Raw genomic sequence first — 21,245 nt, 5'->3', positions numbered from 1 at the left:
TGATATTTGTTCTTAGTCTCACATGTTTCCTCTATATGATCATTACTCCATGGCCATATTTCTTGGCCTCATTTGTACTCTTCTCAAATTATCAGTGGAGATGGGGTTAGGGACTAGAGCTATGATTTCCTTGGTACAGGGATCCTCCAGTATGGAAACTCCCTTCATTCATGCAGATGGGGATCTCTTCTGCAAATTGTAATGTTTAAAAGCTGTCCAGAGAACTGAGAAAGGTGACTGGCCTAGGGTCACACATCCAGCATGTGCCAACAGCAAGACTCCTTAGACCCAGTACTTCATGGCTTCTAAACCAAATTATGCATGATACGATGCTGCCTTTCTTTATTCAAGAGTCATTTCAAATTGTTCATTTTAGAAAGCAACTTTCGAAAACAAAGAATTTTTGATAGTTTACTGCCAGTCCAATTAGAAAGTGAATTGGATGAAAAATTAAAATATAGAACTATATCAAGCGAGTTTTACCAGAATAATATGTTTGACTGAAAAGTTGTTGTTCAGTCATGCCTGGAAGTGGTGGTGGCAGTGCCCTTAATAGAAGTAGGAAAGTTGTCCAGCATGTGTTTCTGCTCCCCAGCATTGGGGAAGTTATTGCCATCTAAGGGAGCCCATTGTGTCTTCAGAAGGCAGCAGTCATGAGGAAGTTTTTCCTTTTCTTGTGCTAAAATATACCTTTTGGGAGGCTTTTTCATATTTTCCCTTGTACCTTTCTAATATTTGTAGGGAAATTCTTTAATCATCTTAAGTTGGTGCTAATGAATTTTGTGTTTACTAAATGAGACATGATGAGGGAATTGTGAAGCTACATTTGGTTTAAGTCCTAGTAATTATCATTTCCATTTTGAAAGGATCATAATGCTCCAGACTGCTTTATTTGGGGTGCATTGGCACAAAAAGAGATTGACTTGCACTGTTTTAAGGGGGGAAGGGCAAATTTCGAGGGAGGTTCATGGTGTTGCTGTTGTTGAACTTTTCAGTTTTTCATAGGATTAAAAAAAACAAGATTCTTATTTGCACTTTGCAAATTAGTGTGTTTAAAGTTGATTCATTGCCAGTGCTTTGCTAGGTACTGGGCCATATAGATATTAGCTAAGCTTTGAATAGATATCCTAAGCATCTTTTTGCTCACCTTTGGTATGTGAGTCTCAATTCTTGCACAAAGGCCAATTATAATCTCTGAAGGGAGCTTTGAGAAGTCAATGGGGCAGCTAGGTGCTAGAGTAGATAGAGTGCTGGGGCTGTGGTCAGGAAGACTTATCTTCCTGAGCTTAAATCCAGCCTCAGACACTTCCTAGGTGTGTGACCCAGGGCAAGTCGCTTAACCCGGTTAGCCTTAGTTTCCTCTTCTGTCAAATGAGCCGGGAGAAGGAAATGGCAAACCACTTTAGAATCTTTGCCAAGAAAATCCCAAATGCGGTCAGAAAGAGTTATACTTGACTGAAAATGAATGAACAACAATAGTAACAACAAATGAGAAATTAATAATTGGCATCTAGGCCCCAAACGTTACTAAGTAGTAAGAAGTATCTGTCAGATACAGACGATCATTTAGGAACCATTCAATGTGGTTCAATTCAGTCAAAAAAAATGACACATTTTATCCTATGCAAAAGTGCTGTAACCTTTCTAGAGACAGCTGCGATCCACGAGAGTGCCTTGGATGCCAGTGGAGGCAGTGCTGGGCTAGAGGTTAGTCTCGGGCCCTCTGCCTGGGAATGTTGGCATCAGTGCCATCGCAGTCTGTGCCCCACATCTACGTGAGCACTTCATTCAATCTCACCCTGAACCTCTGTATTCCCCTCATTTGGACCCTCATTTCTCAGTGTCCAGGAGGTCTTGAGCCTGATCAGTCAGAGGCAGGCATAAGTTTTCCAGGCCCTCCCAAACCTCTGGGCTCAGGCTAATTCACAGTCTCACCTTCCAGAATAACAGTAAGCCTAGATGAATGGGCTGACGGTTTAAGAGTCTTCCCTTGTCCAGAAATATGCTAATCTAACCATATTGATCCCCTGTTTGGGGGTCATATCTTCTGGTCTGTGCATAGAGTGTTCTCTTTGGAAAATAACCAGTTAAACTGTCACAGCCATCAGTGGGGACCATGAAGCGTGGAGGGAAGCACTTGGAGTGGCCTTACCTTCCTTTTTCATCCACTAATGATAGCAGAGTTTGGGAAAAGTTCCCTCCTTAGTTCAGCCTGACATTTAGCTGCTTCCTTCACTGTTGTCTCCTGTTAAGATTACTTTTCTGTTTACTTTTGGTGGGGAGAGGGTAATGTGGTGGTGTTAAAAAAAAAAGATTGGTAGTGTTGAATGCATGGGTGTAGAGGGACTTGTTAGCTGTCTGCAGGCTTCCTGTCTGTCACATCTCCAGGTTTCTGTTAGACTGTGCCTAAATAGTAGGAGTTATTTTAGATGCCTGAGTTTTTTTTATTTGGAATATATTTTTTGTCTTCTTACTAAAAGGATATGAGTTCCAGTTCCAGTTCATCTAGTAAGTGACTAATGTGGCCTCTGTGGAGAATGAAAGAGGGAATGACTAAGGAAAGAAAGGTTGGAGCTTCTGAGCACATTGATTTATTAAGCAGTGCATGTCAATTGCATAACAAATCGGGACCAACACCTTCCTCAGCTTTGGCACTGGACTCCAAATACAGGAGGAGACAAATGTTTATACATTATGAACAATTAATCAAATAAGACCAATTAAGTAAAAGAAAACAATGAACAGGGTACAAACTAGGATACAGTGTTAGGTAATCTGATTTCTAATTGAAGGAAAGATTAGGGACTTTCCAAGTTGGGAGGGGAAAAACAAACGGATGCAGTTTCCTAAAATTGGAAAAAGAAGTGTCTCACTCTTCTCCAAGTCTCTGTAAACCTTCAAAGGAACACAGAAACAATTACTGATTTGTCAATACGGGGCCAGTTTTCAGATAAGAAGTATGGGTTCCTTGAGATGTACTAATGTGAAAAAACTTGCATCAATCTTTGGGTCTTACTGTGTTTCTGGTCAACATAATCGAGGTCTTTAGTTAAGGGTCTCTAAACAGCAGGTACAGGTGGTCCAGCATCCAGGTCTAGGTTCAAACAATGCAACAAGGTTTTCTCCCAATTCTCACAAGTGAATAAAAATTTCTCACAATACAGAAATTGGACTAGGTCCACAATTGAATAGAAAGGGAACTGAGCTTGCTCCAGAATTGAGTCACAAAATGGAGTCATTGTGGTTCACTCAATTTCCACTACCACTTGCTGGTCTAATCCCCTCAATTCCCTCCAAAGTCTCATTGGCCTCAGTTTTCAACATCTAGAAAAATGGGGATATGGAGGAATTGAATTAGATGATGTCTAAGATCACTTTCAGCTCTAAAAATCTATATTTCTTTTCAAAACATGGGAAAAGTTTGCATCTGATTTAGGCATACCATTTTTAAAAATGGGGGCAGCTAGGTGGCCCAGAGATGGGAGATACTGGGTTCAAATGTGACCTCAGACACTTCCTAACTATGTGACTCTGGGCAAGTCACTTCTGCCTTGGAACCCATGCATAGTATTGATTCCAAGGTGGAAGATAAGGGTTTTAAAACAACAATGCTAATTTAGGCATACTGAGCTCTAGGGAAAGAGGAAGGAGGATACTCTGAGCATCGTCACTGTTGCTTCATGGATCCAGAATGAAATGTCTCTGTTTCACCCAGATCCTGGTTCTCACATCAGGGTGGTTGGTGTTTGGAAGCTTGCTTACTGTTAGTTTTTTAATCACAATTTTACAAGTATCTCAAAATTTCCTTATTTTAGTTAGTTGCTCTTTCTCTCCATTCTCGTATATATTCCAAAACCATCTAAGTTCCTTCAAAGAAGATCTATTATATGCTATACTTACCTTTAAAGAAAATTATATGCTTATTTTTGCCCTGTCTTCTTGAAAGTATTGGTCATAAATAATACTACAAAGGATTCAGATAAATATCTTAAAGCTAGAGAATTACTTTCCTGTTGTGCTTTACAAGATTAGTCTTTCAGAATTTGGAAATTGATTTCACAATAGGTTTTTCTCTATTTCTTAGGTTTGAAACTTGAAAAATAGGATCTGTACTCTAGGGTAAAAACATTTATGTGAGAGACAACACAGTATAGTGGCCTTGGAGAGTCAAGAATAGATGGATGAATGGATGAATGAACGAAAAGGCTTTTTATTATTGCCAAGCACCAAATACTAAACTTTTGGGAAAGGTCATGGCCAACTTCTCCAGTATCTTTGCCCAAAAAACCTCAGATGGGGTCAGAGAGTTGGACACAACATTATGACTGAACCACTACTAAACTAGGGGTCTGTTTACAAAACTGAGATGATTCTTGCCCTTAAGCAACCTCCCTTCTGATCAGCAGAGACAATGCATAGAGGGGAGATAATAGAGAGGTGTTTCACACTGAGAAATTACAGGGATGGTTAATGGAGTCATAGGAGAATTGATGAACATACCATTTTCAAGAACAATGGCAGGATTGATTTGATTGCAGCTCCAGAGCTGGAAAGAGGGAATGGTTGAGGGATTGGATAGAAAATAAGAAAGCATGCACATGGCATCTGGGTGGATGTCAAGAAGATGGCCCAAAATGAAATGCTATTTAAGGGACTTGCTGACTAGCACAGGCCCCAGGGCAGCATTTCCCAAGCTAAGAGGATGTGCCCCAGCAGGATTCTGTGTAAGGGCAGATAGCAACGTCTGGTGATCCATAGCATTCAGCAGCAGGCTGGGCAAATGGGAAGAACATGATTGGGCCCTGATAGGAAGAAGGGCTGGGCTGACTGGATAGAGTGGACTGGGAAAAAACCATCAGAACAGGGCAGTAGTTCCCCAGCTAAGTGGGATAAGTCCAGGTCAAGGTTTTTGGAGGCTTGGTGATACAAGGCACCAACATTTATTAAGCTCCTTCTATGTTCCAGGCACTGTGCTAAATGCAGGAACACAAAGGAAAAAGCAAGGAAACAATCTCTGCTCTCAAGGAGCTTACAAGTCTAAAAGGGGAGACAGCATGCAAATAGCCATGCATAAACCCTATTGTGGGGCAGATTGGAGGTACTCTTGGAAGGCACTAACGTTGAGGGAATGGGGAAGGACTTTATACATGATAGGGCACATAGCAAAGTCTGGAGGATGCAGGGGCAGACAGGGCAGAAACTGCCTAGGGAAGAACCCAAAATGATTACCTCTGACACATAACTTGCTCTGTGATTACTGGGCAAGTCACTTCATCTCTAGGGCCGCTGGGCAACTCAGAAATTGGGCATGACAGATAATTGTTGATCTTCATCAACCATCTTTTGTTATTTCTGTACACTCATCAGATCCCGGGTTTACTCTTTCCTGGATATAGGACACCAGTCCTCCTCCATCCCTCCCTTCATACCTATGGCCATTAAGTTTTTTCCACAGTGTATGAGGAATAAGTGACTTAGGCAAATTTATTTAGTGCTCCCAGACTCTTCCCTGATTGGTTCTCTAGCCTATTTTCCACAGCAGCTATTTCCTGCCTTATGTTCTTATGCCTTCCTCACTGCCCCTTCTCTTCTGTAGAGGACCTTGTTCATACTTACATGTGCCTGATGACATCCTCACTCCATCTCACATTGTGGGTTCCCCAGGGAATTTTTCATATTCCAACAGTGGACTCAATTAATTAAAAGTAAAAGTAAAATTATATTTCATAAAATGAAATAGCATTATGAGAAATATAGCAACTAAACATTTTCCCCATAATTTTGGATCATACTGTTCCTCAAATATGCATGACAGTAGGAATAGAAGAGTTGGACACACATAGGGGATACAAATGAGTCATGACAAAAAAATACATCAACCCAGAAGCCTCTTCTGTTGTCTCCCATAGATGAATGAATGGACTTTTTTCTTCTCTCCTGGCTCAGCCACTTTTCTGGTCCTTTTATGTACAGGCAGAGCTTACCCAAAGCCTCCTAAAGGATTGTTGCCTTTACATTGGACTAGAAAATAGCGGTTGTTTCAGCATAAGCTCTTTTCTCTCTTCTGTTCTACCCTTCAGAATCTCTTGCATTCATCCTTTATCTTACCCTCTTTTTCCTCAGCCTCTGATGAAGTGGCGGCCCTTTTCAGTAAGGTCCACCCCACCCTTGGCCCCTGATACCATTCCTTCTGTCTCTAATGACATTACCCTCACACTTATCTCCCCTTACCCTCATCATCAGTCTCTCCCAATTGGCTCCTTCTTAGGTGCTGCTAACAACTTGCTCAGGTCTCATTCTTAGAAAAGCTTCTCTTGGCCCTGCCTTCTCACCTAAGAAATCATGCTATCTTTCCTCTGCCTCTTACAGTTAAACTCCTAGAAAAACTATTTAAACTTCTGGCCTTTCCTCTCACTTCTCATAGTGTTTGGAGGTGGAGCTGCTCACTGAAGGTTTTAGTGATCTCTTAATTATCAAGTCCAATGGCTCTGACCTGGTCTTCATCTTTCTTGACCTTTCTTCATCATTTAATGATGTTGATTCCCCATCCCATTTTCTTTCACTGCTCTGTGGGGGGTTTATGATGCTGCTGTCTTAGATCTACCCTTTCCTTTGTAGCTGCCTTTGCTGAATTCTGTTCTCAAGGTAACACAGTCTGTCTGTCTGCCTCTCTCTCATCAATTCTCATGGGTTCATTTCTTGTCTATGCAAGTATATCTACCCCTACTCTTTCCAGAGCTCAAATCCTGCAGAACAAAGTGTACCTATTGGATGTTTCCAACTGGACATCCTCTGTAGGCATCTCACTTGCCACAACAGAACTCATCTTCTTTCTCCCCAAACCCAATTTCTGTCAAAGGCAGCACCAGCTTCCTAGTGACCAGGTTCACAAACATGGAGTCCCCCCTTGACTCCCATAGCCACTGCTTGCTAGGTTTTGCCAATTCTATCTTCACTCTCTTTTCTCAATTTGCATGGCCAGCATCCTACTTCAGACCCACTCTAACTTGCCTCCCAATTGAGGTTCCTGCTTTAAGTCTCTCTGCGTGGTGATCCAGCCTCCTCACAGCTGCCAAAGTATGGACCCTGTCACTTCCTGCTCAGAAGGCTCCAGCTGTTCTCAGGATAAAACACTATCTGCTGTTTGACCTTCACAGTGTAGCTCCAGGTCACCTTTCCAGGCTTGTTATGGAGCCTCCCTGCACTCTGCACTCCAGCCAAACTGGCCTTCTCATTGCTCTTCCCACACAACATGGCATCTCCCCCATCATGGTCTGGTGTAGGCTCCCTCTCAGGCTTCTAGTGCATCCCAGTCTCTCCTCCTCTTCCTCTAAGACTCCCCTGAAGCCCTACCTCCTCAGGCCCACAGCTAGAGCCCTCTGAAATGACTTTGTATGGATTCTCTATATTTTTGTATGATATAGACACATTGTTTCCCTAGGTAAAATGCAAGTTCCTTGAGGGCATTCCTACACCTCAGCCATTGCCTGGCGCCTAGGGAATGTTTCAGAAACGCTTATGAATGGAGTCATAAGGCAGTGTGGTTTGACTGAGACAATCGCTACTCCATTTAGTGGAGATGACTTGTTTCCTAATTTGTGTCCTGCCCTCTTCTGTTGGGTGCATTTTCACATACTAGAACCCTGGGAGTGGCAGTAGCCATCGAGGCCATTGGCCCTGTTTCATAGTCATTATCCAAGGAAGAGGTCAGCCTTCTCCACCAACTGCCACTCACAGGGCAGGCATGCCAGTCTAGGTCAGGAGGCAGCACGAGCCAGGCAAATCAGACCTTCACCATCGTGACCATAATCTCCTTCTGGAACCCAACAAAGAAGGCTCTGGACCTGGAACCCGAGGAATAGTAATGCTTCCAGCCCATTCTCCAGGAAACAGTCCCTATGGAAATGTAGCCTAGCCCTGCCCCCGCAGAGTCTATTGTCACAGTAATTCAAGACCCAGAAAAGAAGGTTCAAAGCCCCTGGCATTGTCAAATAGCTCCATATCAGAAGCTGATATGATTCTAGCATCCATTAAAGAAGAGATTTCCTTGCTCCAGACCAGAGTCTCCCAACTTTTTTGGTCACACATCCTCTTAAGTAAAACATTTTTAATATGAGGTGGTCTGGAGAGAGAGCTGGGCATGGTGGAAGAGGGGGTTTTTCCAAAGGTGCCTGGGCAACAGCTGTTTTGGGTACCTGGGTCATACTTAGGTAAGAGCTGCTCAGTGGGCCCAGTGTCTGGCTCAGAAGGGGACTTCAGGTGGGAGCTTGCACAGTGGAGGGAGAAGGTGGAGTGGTGAGTGTTGTATTGGAGACAATCTGTATGATTGGCTCTTGTAGACATGCTTCCCACTTTCTGACTGACTGCTCATCCCAGCTAGGTGGCTCAGTGGATAGAGAAGGACTTTGGTTCAGATCTGGCCTCACACTTCCTAGCTGTGCCACCCTGGGGAAGTCTCAACCCCATTTTTCTAGCCCTCACCCCCTTCTGTCTTAGAACCAGTATTCAGTATCAATTGTAAGACAGAAGTTAAGGGTTTTAAAAAAAATCAGCCTGAACCCTACTTTGGACACCACTACCAGAAAGCATGTGAAGAGAGACTAGAACAGTGATGGTGAACCTTTTAGAGGGGCAGGTGATGTGAGAAATGTCCTAAGGCACATGTGGAGATGGAGAGGGGAGCAGCCCAGCCCTGCATCCCTCTGGCTTTCTAGTAACAAGCTCTAGCAAACATTGTGCTGGGGCGATGGCTCTGAGTGCCTCCTCTAGTACACATGCCATAGATTTGCCACCACAGAACTAGGATTTCCTGAATGAAAATTCAGATTTCAACCTATAACAGTCTCCCATAAAACAAACACAAAATCCGCTAACCATAACCATGTCCCGAAATCTTAAATGTGTAAGATGATTAGGTTTTTGGAGGAGAGATATTTCATATTTCTTTTGCTGGTCTCTCGCATAATGAGTCACATAATGAACACTTGTGTTTGGTTCTTGTCCTAAGTTCCCACCCTGTTGTAAGGGACCTCAGGGACCTGGTAATACAGTTGTCTTATTGAACCTGTGAGAGGGACTTTGAGTGTGACCAGGTAGGTTACCTAATATGGAAGCACCCTGCTTCTAGACGAGATCCTGTATTCCCATGTCACATGAGTGTCATTAGCCTCTTTCTATTAGCTACATATTTGAAACAGGCCACAATTGTAAAACCATAGGCCTGGGAAAATCACTTTCTCCCATGGCTTCTAGAAATGATGAAGATGACATACAGTTTGAGTTTAAAAAAAGCAAACTTTGGAATAGGAAACCATTGAAGCTCTTTAAGCAGGTGAGTGATGTGATCAGAACTGTTAAGGAAAAAAAAGAAGAGAGGGAAGAGGAGAAAAAGGTAAAGAGAAAAAGGAACGTTATATGCGTATAGACATACATGCATTTTTATTTATTTTTGAATCCTTTGAAATAAATATCTTGCAAAAGCTAAAGAAAGAACACATCTAGTTTGTTTTAAAATCAACAAGAAACTTGACGTAATTGGATATCTGATTGTTAGAAATCACTTCATCTCATTTACTTTCTATATATTCTACTGCCAAGTAATGTTTTCAACCCTATTTTACTTGTGGATTCAATAACCATTTGTGAAGAAAGTAAGGCTTAGGTGGGTGAAATTATACCCCTTCCAAAGTCATTCATGGCCCCCAACTCCTAGGCTTCTGACTGCAGCTTTTCACAGCCTCTTTTGGGTGGGTTTCTTTCACGAAGGCTTTAAAGCTTTGTCTTTTTTCAAAGTGTACCTAACCACTTGTATCTGGGTTTGTCCTTTCTTGTGTCTTAGGTATTGGTGGTAATTTAGTAGCTATACAAGCTAGCAGAATTTCTACCTACCTGCATTTACACGGCAAGCCAGGCGAAGTGCCTGATGAAGCCAGAGGCTGCTATTACCCATGCCGAACCTTTTTTGGTCCAGGTATGTGCTTTGGGATAATCCTGTTTTTTAATCTTTTGTAAAACTGGTGAGCTTTCAGACAGGTGGTACCCGCTGAACTCTTCTGGTCAAGTGCCATATGAGGCATTGTTTGGAGGGAATGGGGGAAGCATAGATCTAGACTTTGAACCTACCCACTCTCACCAAAAAATTCTGTATTTGTTGTCATTCTTGTTCCAAGCCCTGATTTACCATTTTTGGGGCCCATTCTCAGGACAGAAAGGGAGAGAGGGAGACAGATCACCCGATGATGAGCTGGGTGCTCATTCTGGGACACTGTGTGCTTGGGTCAGCATGAGGGAAGCCAAATAGAGAGAGAAGTAGGCCAGAGAGCAAGGTGCATAGAAAGCCATTTCAGCCAATTCTGAGGAAGTGCTGACTGTGAGGTAGGGCATTTCCAAGGTCCCTCCAGAAGAAGGGTTAAGACATGACACACATTATCCCATAAACCCAATGACATGGCCCTCAACATCCCTGCAGAGGGAGAATTAGCCTCTCACTTGTGGCAATTTGTTGGTCCTGGGAGAGATTGAAGGAGAGGGGCCCAGGAAAGCTTAGGATTAGAAAGAACCATGTTCTTTAAAGCAAACCCAGAGGGCTCCAGCCAACAAGAACTCCTGTGCCAGGTTTCCTCTTTCCCTTCTCTCCTGTGACAAAGTCATAGACATTGAGATGGCAGCTCGTGCTTCAGAGGGCAGCAGGAGGTGGGAACTTCCCAGGAGAAAAGGCTTCTTCTCTTTTCCTCTTTGCTCTCCTTCTGTTCTCACAAGGGACTTCTGGGCTAATCTGCTCAATGACCTCACAAACCAGTCAGGAGAGTTTTATGGGAGCAAGAGTGTTGGATGATTTTTAAAAACTGAATCCCTCTTTACATGATGCTAAGGAAAACCTAAAGTGGATGTGCCATTCAAATGATACTGAAATGCAGAATTTTATTACGTTCAATCATGATTAACCAAAATTCAATTCAATTTAAGTGCCTTTATGTTTTTTCTTTCAGGAGTCAATAACAAATCTGCCCAAGTTCTTCTACTTTTAGTGATTCCTGGACATTTAATTTTCCTCTATACCATCCACTTAATGAAAAGTGGTCACACTTCTCTGACTGCAATCTTCATCGCTGTATTCTTATTTGCTGCTGTATTACAGGTAAGAACTTAAACCTTTAAAAAGGTTGGTGCCCAAGTTCCTTTGAGAATAAAGTGTTTGGTTCTTTTAGATAAGCTCTTTTGGATAAGATCTTTTAGATGAGGTCAAAGGAGAATGTATTTATGTACTGAGCACATTAACTTCTCTTTCTTACTGGGGATCTGGGACCTGATGGCAATGGGGGAAAAAAAGGGGCAGCTAGGTGGCACAATGGATAGAATGTCAGACCCAGAGTTGGGAGGCCTTAGGTTCAGATCTGGTCTCAGAACCCTTCCTAGCTGTGGGACCTTAACCCCATTTAACAAGCAAGCCACTTAACTCCAATTGCTTAGCCCTTGCCACTCTTCTTCCTTAGAGTTGTAACTAAGACAGAAAGTAAGGGTTACCAAAAAAGAAGAAAAGAGGAAAAGAGAGAGGAAGTGACCCTTTCCAGAACCAGGATGGGGCATCATGGATTGGTGGAGAGGGTGCCATCTATGATATTGACTTGTGCTTTGAAAATGAACAATTTCACAGTCCCCTCTCGGCTGATAAAGTCTTCTTGAGAGGAATTGTTCACATTTATGTAAGCACTTCCTTTCAAATACTTTCCTCTATCTGGCACGCAGCTATGGTGTGTAGGGAGCATCCTCCCCATCTTACAGCCAAGGAAACCAAGGCACAGGAGGAACAATGGCCCAAGATTGATCAGCTAATAATTGGTGATGATGGAGATCAAACTCCAGAGGGCCAAGCTCCCCCGGACACTGGGCTACCTCACCTCTCCTTACCGAGTCTCTCAGGGAAATTGGTCCCTGGCCCTTCCTTATACTGGAACTAGTCTAAAGAGAAGAAATAAGAACTTTTCACTGAAGTTTGAAGTGCATTTTTTTAAAACCCTTATCTTCCATCTTAGAAGCAATATGGTTCCAAGGCAGAAGAGCAGTAAGGGTGAGGCCAGTGATGGTGAGCCTTTTAGAGACCATGTGCCCCACCTCTGAGTGCTGGGTGTGCCCCTCCCTTACCCCACACAGGGGAGGGAGGAAGTACTCCCATTGGCTGCTGGGCAGAGAAGCGGGTCATGTGAGGAAAGTCCTCAGCAAGTGTAGAGAGGGGAAGGAGAGTGGCCTGAGCACTCTGCTCCAGCTCTGCCTTCTGTGAGGTGCCCATCTTCCTCCTGTGTGCTCCCCTGCTGGTCAGAGGGGCGGGGGATGTGAAAAAATGTGGTCAGGCATGGTGGAGAGTGGGAGGGGAGCAGCCCTCCCCAATTCCCTCTACCTTTCTGGTAACCAACTCTGGGAAGGGGAGGGCGGCACGCATACCCACAGAGAGCATTCTGCATGCCATCTTTGGCATGTGTGCCATAGTTTCACTGTTGCTGGGCTAGGCAATGGGGGTTAAGTGACTTGTCTAGGGTCACACAGCTAGGAAGTATCTGAAGTCAAATAGGATATTATTGAGGTGACTGGTTGCAAATGTGGGAATTATTTAGGAATATGTATACACACACATACAAACATATATAAATAATATTTTCTAAATGATTCTCTCATTGGCAGCCAGTTACTCTAGTAATACACACACATATATATATACATATATGTACATATAACTGGCTTATTAGAACAAAGATAAAATTCAGGATCAAAATCCAGCCCCAAGCACAATGCCTTGCACATAGTGGGTGCTTATTAAATGTCTCTCAAATTGATATTAGAAGAAAGAATCCAAATGAGAATATATGGTATGCATTTGAGGCAGCCCCAAACTGGAAACAATTTATTGATGCCAGAAAAATCCTTTAAAAACAGCACATTATTATTATTATTTCCAAAAATTACCCAATGTAAGTCAGTCACCACAACATAAAGAAGGAAGGAGCCTAGAAGCCGCCTCAGCTAGCTAATTCTTGATGTTGTTGAGCAGATTGATGAGAGAACTAATGACAACATAGATTAAAACTCATTTAGAAAATCTTAATGGAGTTGTGTGATGGAAGATCCTGAACAGTCTTGACTCCTATAACAGAGAAAAGCACATTTTTTTAAAAGGTTTGGAAATGAAAAGGTCAGCCCAAGGACATTTAAGGATGAAAGTAGGAGAACAGAGAGAAGAGAAAAGGAAAAACATCTGAATACATATTGATAACACATTTTTCCCCATTAGCATGAGTGATGTCACCACATTTGGACTGTACAATCACAGTCCCTTTGTGCCACATGCAGAAGTAGAAATGATACTAAAGAGAACAAAAATGTGAATAACAACTGAACTAGACCAAGCTTATACAAAGGACATCCATGTTAGAGATGACCCAGTTTTGAAGGCATGGAAATCAAATTTTAAGGTTTCAGAAAGGTAGGAAAATTCCAAAAGTTTTGGGGGAAAAAATCTGTTATAGAAAAGAAAACCCAAAAGAATATTAATAATTACTGGCCCAGATGTTTACTTTACCATTTCTAGTTAAATTTGTATGGGAAAGATTTACACGTGCATCAAATGCATACCTGAAGAAGGTTTGAGAAGGGTACAGTTGAGTAGGCCACATGCCCTTTCTCCATGCTTCTCCCTATCACTCTGAAAGTGTCTCTTTGACACATGGCATAAATAACTTTTCTGGCTGATTAGTCACTTTCTACTCATCTGTGTCCTGTTGGTTACTTTCTTCTATTAAATAATATCCAACTTCCAGTTCTCACTGACACTCTTATCTCTTTTTAGTAAGTCCCCCAGTTTAATAATTTGATGTTTCTTCCATTTGTCTCCCCAACTAGACATAAACTTTTCAATGCAAGAAACTTGTTCTTTGGTGTCCCTTACAGTATCTAGTGGAGTGCTAGCACATGGGAGACACTCAATGTTTTATTAAATGCTTAGAATTTTCATCTCTTTTGGTCCTATTTTTTTAGTCCCATTTTTTTCTAAAGTGTTTGCTTAAAAAAAAAATTAATGAAGTGTTTGCTTCATTGAGTTCAAGTCAGCCAAACAAATGTCTGATTGAAAGGAGAGTTGCTAAGGACAGTTGCCCAGTGGCTGAATAAAGATATTTTTTCCTAAGACTTTGACTTGCCTTCTCTCCCTAATTTCACTCTATCTGTGGATGAAAATCTAAAAGGTGACTCTAAGCTCCAGACATCTCAGAGATGTCCCTCTGACCCTTCCTCTTCCCCTATCTCCCAAAACTTTGAAATCACGCTGGACCTCCAGGAAAGTCTTCAAAAGCACCCTACTCTCTTGAGTGTTTTGGAAACCTCTGGACCTAGATGACTTCGATATAAAGAAATAACATTTACATCCCAAGCCTCAGTTTCAAATCAGCCCACCAAGGTGATCACAAGGCTGGATCTGGGTGCATTTTGTGGCATATTGGGACTGCCTTAGCACTGAGCAATCTGGAGTTATCCAAAGCTGTTGAGAAGTGGCAATTCTTGTTTAATGCTTCAGACTCCAACTTTCTTAACTCTGAGTCCCCTTTCTGAAGCTTAAATCTGGAGACCGAAGGACCCTCTACCAAAATAGTCCAGCTCAATGAAGCAAATAACTCAAGGTATTAGGGAGGCCAAATTCCAATATTTGGTACCTGTAGAAATTAGTTTGCCTACCTTGTTCCCTGCATGTGTAGTTTAGGCACCTCCAGTTCTTTCAGTTGTCCTGAAACCACATGCCATCAGCTAAAGACAGATGGATGAACTAGGGTAAATAAATACCTTCTACCAGAAAAGCTCCTCAAAGCATAAACCCTCCTGGTGGTGAGTAAGGAGTGTTATCTCCTGTATCAAGGAGAGCATCATTATTGTCTATTTCATTGGTGAAGACCCTCCTGGACAAAATGAATCATGCCAAATTCTCTGATACTGTAGTGCCTGTACTTCTGCAGGTTTCCTTGTGGTGGCCAACCGCCCATAAGGCAGTGAGACTCTTTGAAGGGTAAAGGCATAGCTTGACTGATGTCTAGACATCTGTGCCTCACTCTTAGAATCTGCCTTTCAAGTGATTATTCTAATAGGATGATGGGAAAGAGATTTGCAGAAGTGTGTTCTCAACCATTACCTTCTTATCAATATGCATTTGTGACACAGTTCACTGCATTTAAAACCATAATCTTGTACTGGAATAGAATTTCTTTTATATGAAAGTAATTAACTTCTACAGCTTATGGAACCCACAGCTTTGGTCCTGTGGTCTTATGCTTTTCCCAGTTGAGCTACTAATGGGCAAACACAAAGGGCAGAGTTGCTTCAAATAATGCACAGTTGTGAGTTCTCCATCACTAAAAGCATTAAAAGGCGGAACCTGCAGGACCTCTCATAAGAGCTATTGTGGAGAGGATTCAGACTTCAGTTAGAACCTGGTTCCAAATGACCTCTGAAGTTTCGTTCCAAACTTGTGATTCCAGGATTCTATTCTGGTTGGACTTTTCCTTTTTTCTGCCTACTCATTTGCACAGGAACATTTTCTTTCTTTGTGAGCAGTATAGCACACTTTCTCAAGACTCTAGATTTTTGCATTTTCTAATCTTTCATTATCCCCTCAAAACCAGTTAATTTATTGCATTGAAAGCAGTCTGAAATTCCAAACTGTGTCACACCTCATTGGCCTTCCTTCGTAGATGTATATGGAAGGGAAGCTTATAATTTTCTTTTTTTTCCTTTTTTTGGCTCATATCCATTTGTTTGCCCTCCTCCCTAAGGTCTTTTTCAAGGACTTCTTCCATTGCCAGTATAGTAAGTCTCACTAACTACAAAGATAATTGCTCCTTTTCTAGTTATCCATCAAACAAGCCAAATGGCAATCTCTTGAGCAACAAAAGATCAGTAGACCACATGGTTCATTTTCCCTGTTAAATTACAAAGCCTCTAGTTGTTTATTTGTTGAGCTACAAACCTTCATATTTTTTTTCTATGAGAGAGACCTCTGTTATAAACAATATAAACAATAAATTCAACAAAAAGTTGCTGTAGGTTAAATCAGGTGCAAAGTAGCTATTACCTGGACAAAATAATGCCTAAAATTAATAATCACTTCTGAAAATTCTTAAGGGTGAAGAAGTCTAATAATATGCAAATCCCTTTATTAATCATATCCATTTTATGAAAAAACTAGATTTTACTCCTATTTTCTTTTTTTATTTTGGCTACATAGGAAACATTAATATTCTCTCTTAACATAACATCTCAGGAGAAGTGAAAAATGGAGTCTATTCTAGCCTCAAAGTCTTCAGAATTCCCACAGTGTCTATTAATATAATTGTGTCCCCGTCAATTCAGATCATTTCTAAATGAAATGTTTAATTCCCTGTTTTAAGTAGAAACTATTTTATACATAATATTAGGTTTTTAAACCATTTAAGGATCCTGGCTGAACAAAGTATTATGAAAAATCCATTATAAAAATCTTTCCTGTGACCATATGCCTTTAAAAAAAAAAAAAAACAAACCCTTACTCTTGTAGTACCAATTCTAAGACAGAATTGTGGCAAGGGCTAGACAATTGGGGATTTGCCCAGGGTCACACAACTAAGAAGTGTCTGAGGCTAGATTTGAACCCAAGTTCTCTTAATGCCAAGTCTGGTACTTTATCCACAGTGCTCCCTAGCTGCCCCTTCCCCAGTGAACTTTTTTTTTTTAACCCTTATCTTCCATCTTATAGTCAATACTAAGTATCTGTTCCAAACCAGAAGAGTGGTAAGAACCAGACAATGGGGTTAAGTGACTTACCCAGGGTCACGCAACTAGGAAATGCCTAAGGTCCAGTTTGAACCCAGGTCCCCCGACTCCCAGTGTGGCAATCTATCCACTGTGCTACCTAGCTGCCCCTCAACCTTATGTGTATGTTTTCATATTTAAAATACAGAGTAATTCTGTATGGTGGACAAGCAATGATCTCATGAAGGCAGGATGAGACATTTTCAAAATTGAGTCACTAGATATATATATCAAACACAAGCTCCCGTGTGTCTTGTCCTGCGCTCCTTCCTCATCCTTGGAGATAGAAAGGAAGCAGAACCGACCATCCCTGCCTTTGCGGGGCTAAGAACAGCACCAGGAAGGAAAAACTCCCAGGAAAGAAGTGCAGAATCAAGCAAGATTAACTTGGTGTGAATCTAAGATTAAAATCTTTTTAAGTTGTTATTTCTGAGAATAGAGACTTGTTAGAGTCCCTCAAGCCACCCTCTAAAGGTCACCAGGCCACCTTTCCTGCCTCTCTCTGTGCACTTGTCACAGCTCTTTTATGGCTGCCTGCCCCACTTGGGAACAGCCTTATGGGAGGGTGGGAGAGGAAACCTGGGCTGGAAGGGACACCCCCTTCATCAAGGACAGGCCGATACTTAGCTTAAAAACAGAAACTCTGATGAAGTTGAATGCAAGTCCAAAGATTGCACTGAGTGGCCAGGAGGCAGGAGGGGTAGAATACTGCCACCTCCCAGAGGAGATGGTTTGAGGATACTTGGTGGGCTGACGAGTGGTGAGACCAAGGCCAGGCCAGAAGGGGTGACCTGACCAGTTCAGGGGGTGATCAAATAGCTGAGACACCAAAGGGGTGCTTATCTATGCTCATCAAAAGCGAAGGGAGAGCCAGAGGGAGCGCCTCTCGCACAAACCCTTCTTAGCATTGGGCTTCTGCCTCTGCATCAGCTTCCTTTAGCCAGCACTTGCAGGAATGCCAGAAGACTTATGGACTCTCTCACCTGGAACTCCTTTGGGGTTCTGGGGTGTCTAGGGGAAGCCCATGCCCCCAAATCAGTCTGACCCCCAGGGGATATTAGCGGGAGCCCCTGGGAGGACTCTTGCTTCTCTTTAGGGTATCAAAACTACCCCCACCCCCACCCCCCAAGACCCTTTGCTTCAGTGGCTCACATCCAACAGATTTTACCATATTAGAAATCCAAAGGTCTTAGCGTTGTTTCCAAAGTAGTTTTTTTCCCTTCTTTTTTTAAATTTATTTTTTTTAATTTCATTTGGTTAATTTCAAACACTATTCCTTGGTTACAAAAATCATAGTCTATTCCTCCCCCTTCTCCACCTGCCCTTACCATAGCCAAAGTGCAGTTCCACTGGGTATTACATGTGTCTTTGATCAGAATCCATTTTCATATTGTTGGTACTTGCACTAGGATGTTCATTTAGAGTCTATATCCCCAGTCATATCCCCCCTCGACCCCTGTAATCAAGCAGTTGTTTTTCTTCTGTGTTTCTGCTCCCACAGTTCTTCCTCTGGATGTGGATAGTGTTCTTTCTTGTAGATCCCTCCAAGTTGTTCAGGATCACAGCATTGCCACTAATGGAGAAGTCCATTACATTCAGTTGTGCCACAGTGTATCAGGCTCTGTGTACAATGTTCTCCTGGTTCTGCGCCTTTCACTCTGCATCACTTCCTGGAGGTTGTTCCAGTCTCCATGGAATTCCTCCACTTTATTATTCCTTTTTGCACAATAGTATTCCATCACCAACAGATGCCACAATTTGTTCAGCCATTCCCCAATTGATGGGCATCCCCTCGTTTTCCAGTTTTTGGCCACCACAAAGAGCGCAGCTATGAATATTCTTGTACAAGTCTTTTTGTCCATTATCTCTTTGGGGTACAAACCCAGCAGTGCTATGGCTGGATCAAAGGGCAGACAGCCGTTTATCGCCCTCCAGAATGGTTGGATCAATTCACAACTCCACCAGCAATGAATTAGTGTCCCCACTTTGCCACATCCCCTCCAGCATTCATTACTTTGCATAGCTGTCATGTTAGCCAATCTGCTAGGTGTGAGGTGATACCTCAGAGTTGTTTTGATTTGCATCTCTCTGATTATAAGACAATGGCTTAATTTTTTGTACAATTGATTTAGCTCTTTATAAATTTGAGTAATTAGACCTTTGTCAGAGGTTTTGGCTATGAAGATTGTTTCCCAATTTGTTGCTTCCCTTCTAATTTTGGTTACATTGGTTTTGTTTGTACAAAAACTTTTTAATTTGATGTAATCAAAATTATTTATTTTACATTTTATGACTTTTTCTAAGTCTTGTGTGGTTTTAAAATTGTTCCTTTCCCAAAGGTCTGACATGTATACTAGTCTGTGTACACATAATTTACTTATAGCTTCCTTCTTTATGTTCAAGTCTTTCACCCATTCTGAATTTATCTTGTTGTAGGGTGTCAGGTGTTGATCATACTGCCATCACTGTGGAGGTTTTTCCTTCCATTTTTAGTCAGAAATCTGAGTGACTTGGACAGTCTCTCTGTGTATGGAGTTAAGGAGCAAGGATTTTGCACGAGGTTCTGCAGTTTCTGCTGTTTGCTGCCCTTCTCTGTGCTATTTTCCCACTAGCTCCCACGGTCTGCGCTCTTCAACCTGCTGGGGTTTCAGGTTTAGCTGCTCTCTGGGGTAGGTCTTTGGTGGTCTTGTCAGTTCCCAAGGACCTAGAGGTGCCCCTTACTCACTCTAGAGGTGCCCCTCACTCACTTGCTGATTCTGGCACATGCTGGCTCTGCCTCTGCCTCCATAGGTGGGATGGGGGAGGGTAGAGCAGCTTGAGTTTTTATGGGAACTTTTTCACCCTCTTAGGGTGTGGAAATGCCCAAATCCCACGTACCTTCAATGCTGCACCCTACTGTAGAGTTCCTTCGTTCTTATGAATTTGTTTTTTTGGTCTTTTGAGGTAGTCTATATTGGTGGGTGCTGAGGAGAGGAAGAGTCTTGTGTCTAGACTGCCGCCATGTTTACCCTGAAGTCCTCCAAAGTAGTTTTGATCTTGGGGACATTCTAAAAGGGTCTTAGGGAGCCCCAGAGCTTCCTGGACTTCCGTTTGAGAACGGCTATCTGGAGAAACAAATCATGGCAGTGGTGTTGAGTCATGGCTCAGATGGGAGTCCTAGCCAGTGTTTTGGGGGGGAACAGGAGGGTTATGGGGGGATGATGAATAGAGTGGGTAGAGGGAGGCAGGGAGGGGTTTGACATCACCAGACAGGCCCATGTTCTTGAGCAGTTGGGGGGCATGTGACCCATTCCATCAGTGTCCCGCCCCTGCCCCTTAGCAAAGGTCATCATCATCAAGACAGCGAACTTTTAGAGTGCATCTTGGATTTATAAGGGGCTTTACAGAGAGGATGTGGGTTCTCATGTGAGCCTTGCGGCAGAGCAGCCTGATGGGGCAGGCAGGGGCTCTTTCTAGTGACTTTCACCCCAATCTTGGAGGGAGAGGGGACCTCACAAGCCTTCTAGGCTGCCCCTACACGCAGCAGCCAGGGGGAGTCTGGCGCTCTTCCTGGAAGCTTCTCAGCCCTGAGGCCCCTGGGCCGTGCCTCTCAAAGACAGTGCTGACCATCAGAAAATGCCTCCTCATGGAGGCCTAGGGCAGCCTCGGGTCATGTTCCTCCTCCTGCCTTTGGCGTCAGGCACAATGAGGCCCAGTGCACCTCTCCTATGAGGGCTGTTGTGGCAGTACTTGAAGACTAAACAGCCTCCATTCTGTTCCTTCTGCGTCATCAAGGGATAAGAAAACAGAGTCCTCTTAGGCTGGCCTTGGCTAGGGCAGGAGGTGGGAGTGGGGGAGCTATCACAGAGAGCTGCAGCTTCCTCACCTCCCTGGAGGCTGTCCTGTGCTTGTGTCCTTCCGACTGAGCACAGGGTCCTGGGGTTGTTGGCCTGGGCCTCTTCTAACCCCACTCCCTTTGTCTGCTCTGGGCCCAGGTCTAAATGGTGTCCACGAGTGGCTGTGGCTAGAACAGAGGGTCTGGGGAAGCCCCGCGCCCCGACCCACAGGCTCTCAGGGAGAGCTCCCGATCCCTGCACAGAGCTCCTGGGGCAGCGGTCCTTTCTGAATGGGACACTCCAGTCAGAGTATGGCTCCTGGTACGGGCCGCCTGCCTCCAGGGGAAGGAGGGTGCTGGGGTCACCCTTCCAACTGAACAGCAAACACTTATTAAGGAAACGCTGGACTCCGCGCTAGATGAGAGACTTGTAAGGGCAGGGACCGCGTGGGTTTCCTCCTCTGTACCCCCAGTACCTAGCTCTTTGCCTGGAACAAGTAGATGCACTCAATGTTGGTTCAGTTGCATGGAGGGCCTGCCTCATGGAAGAGCCTGGAGGAGGTGCCGAGGCCTCACCAGCCATGGGGGGCACAGCTTAGGCCCCAGAGCA

General features: G+C 43.2%; 1 protein-coding gene across 3 annotated transcripts in view; it reads left to right on the top strand.

The window, feature by feature from the left end:
• SLC41A2 (solute carrier family 41 member 2) overlaps nucleotides 1–21,245 on the top strand; it is a 139,138-nt gene that overhangs the window by 105,202 nt on the left and 12,691 nt on the right. For all 3 annotated transcript variants that reach the window (XM_007503355.3, XM_007503356.3, XM_056798790.1), the window contains exons 9-10: nucleotides 9,839–9,970; nucleotides 10,989–11,137. In XM_007503355.3, coding sequence (XP_007503417.1) covers nucleotides 9,839–9,970; nucleotides 10,989–11,137 — 281 coding nt within the window. The remainder of the gene's footprint in view (nucleotides 1–9,838; nucleotides 9,971–10,988; nucleotides 11,138–21,245) is intronic.

The sequence above is a fragment of the Monodelphis domestica genome, chromosome 5, assembly GCF_027887165.1.
Source record: "Monodelphis domestica isolate mMonDom1 chromosome 5, mMonDom1.pri, whole genome shotgun sequence".
NCBI lineage: Eukaryota > Metazoa > Chordata > Mammalia > Didelphimorphia > Didelphidae > Monodelphis > Monodelphis domestica.
This window is presented reverse-complemented; position numbering and strand designations above follow the sequence as displayed.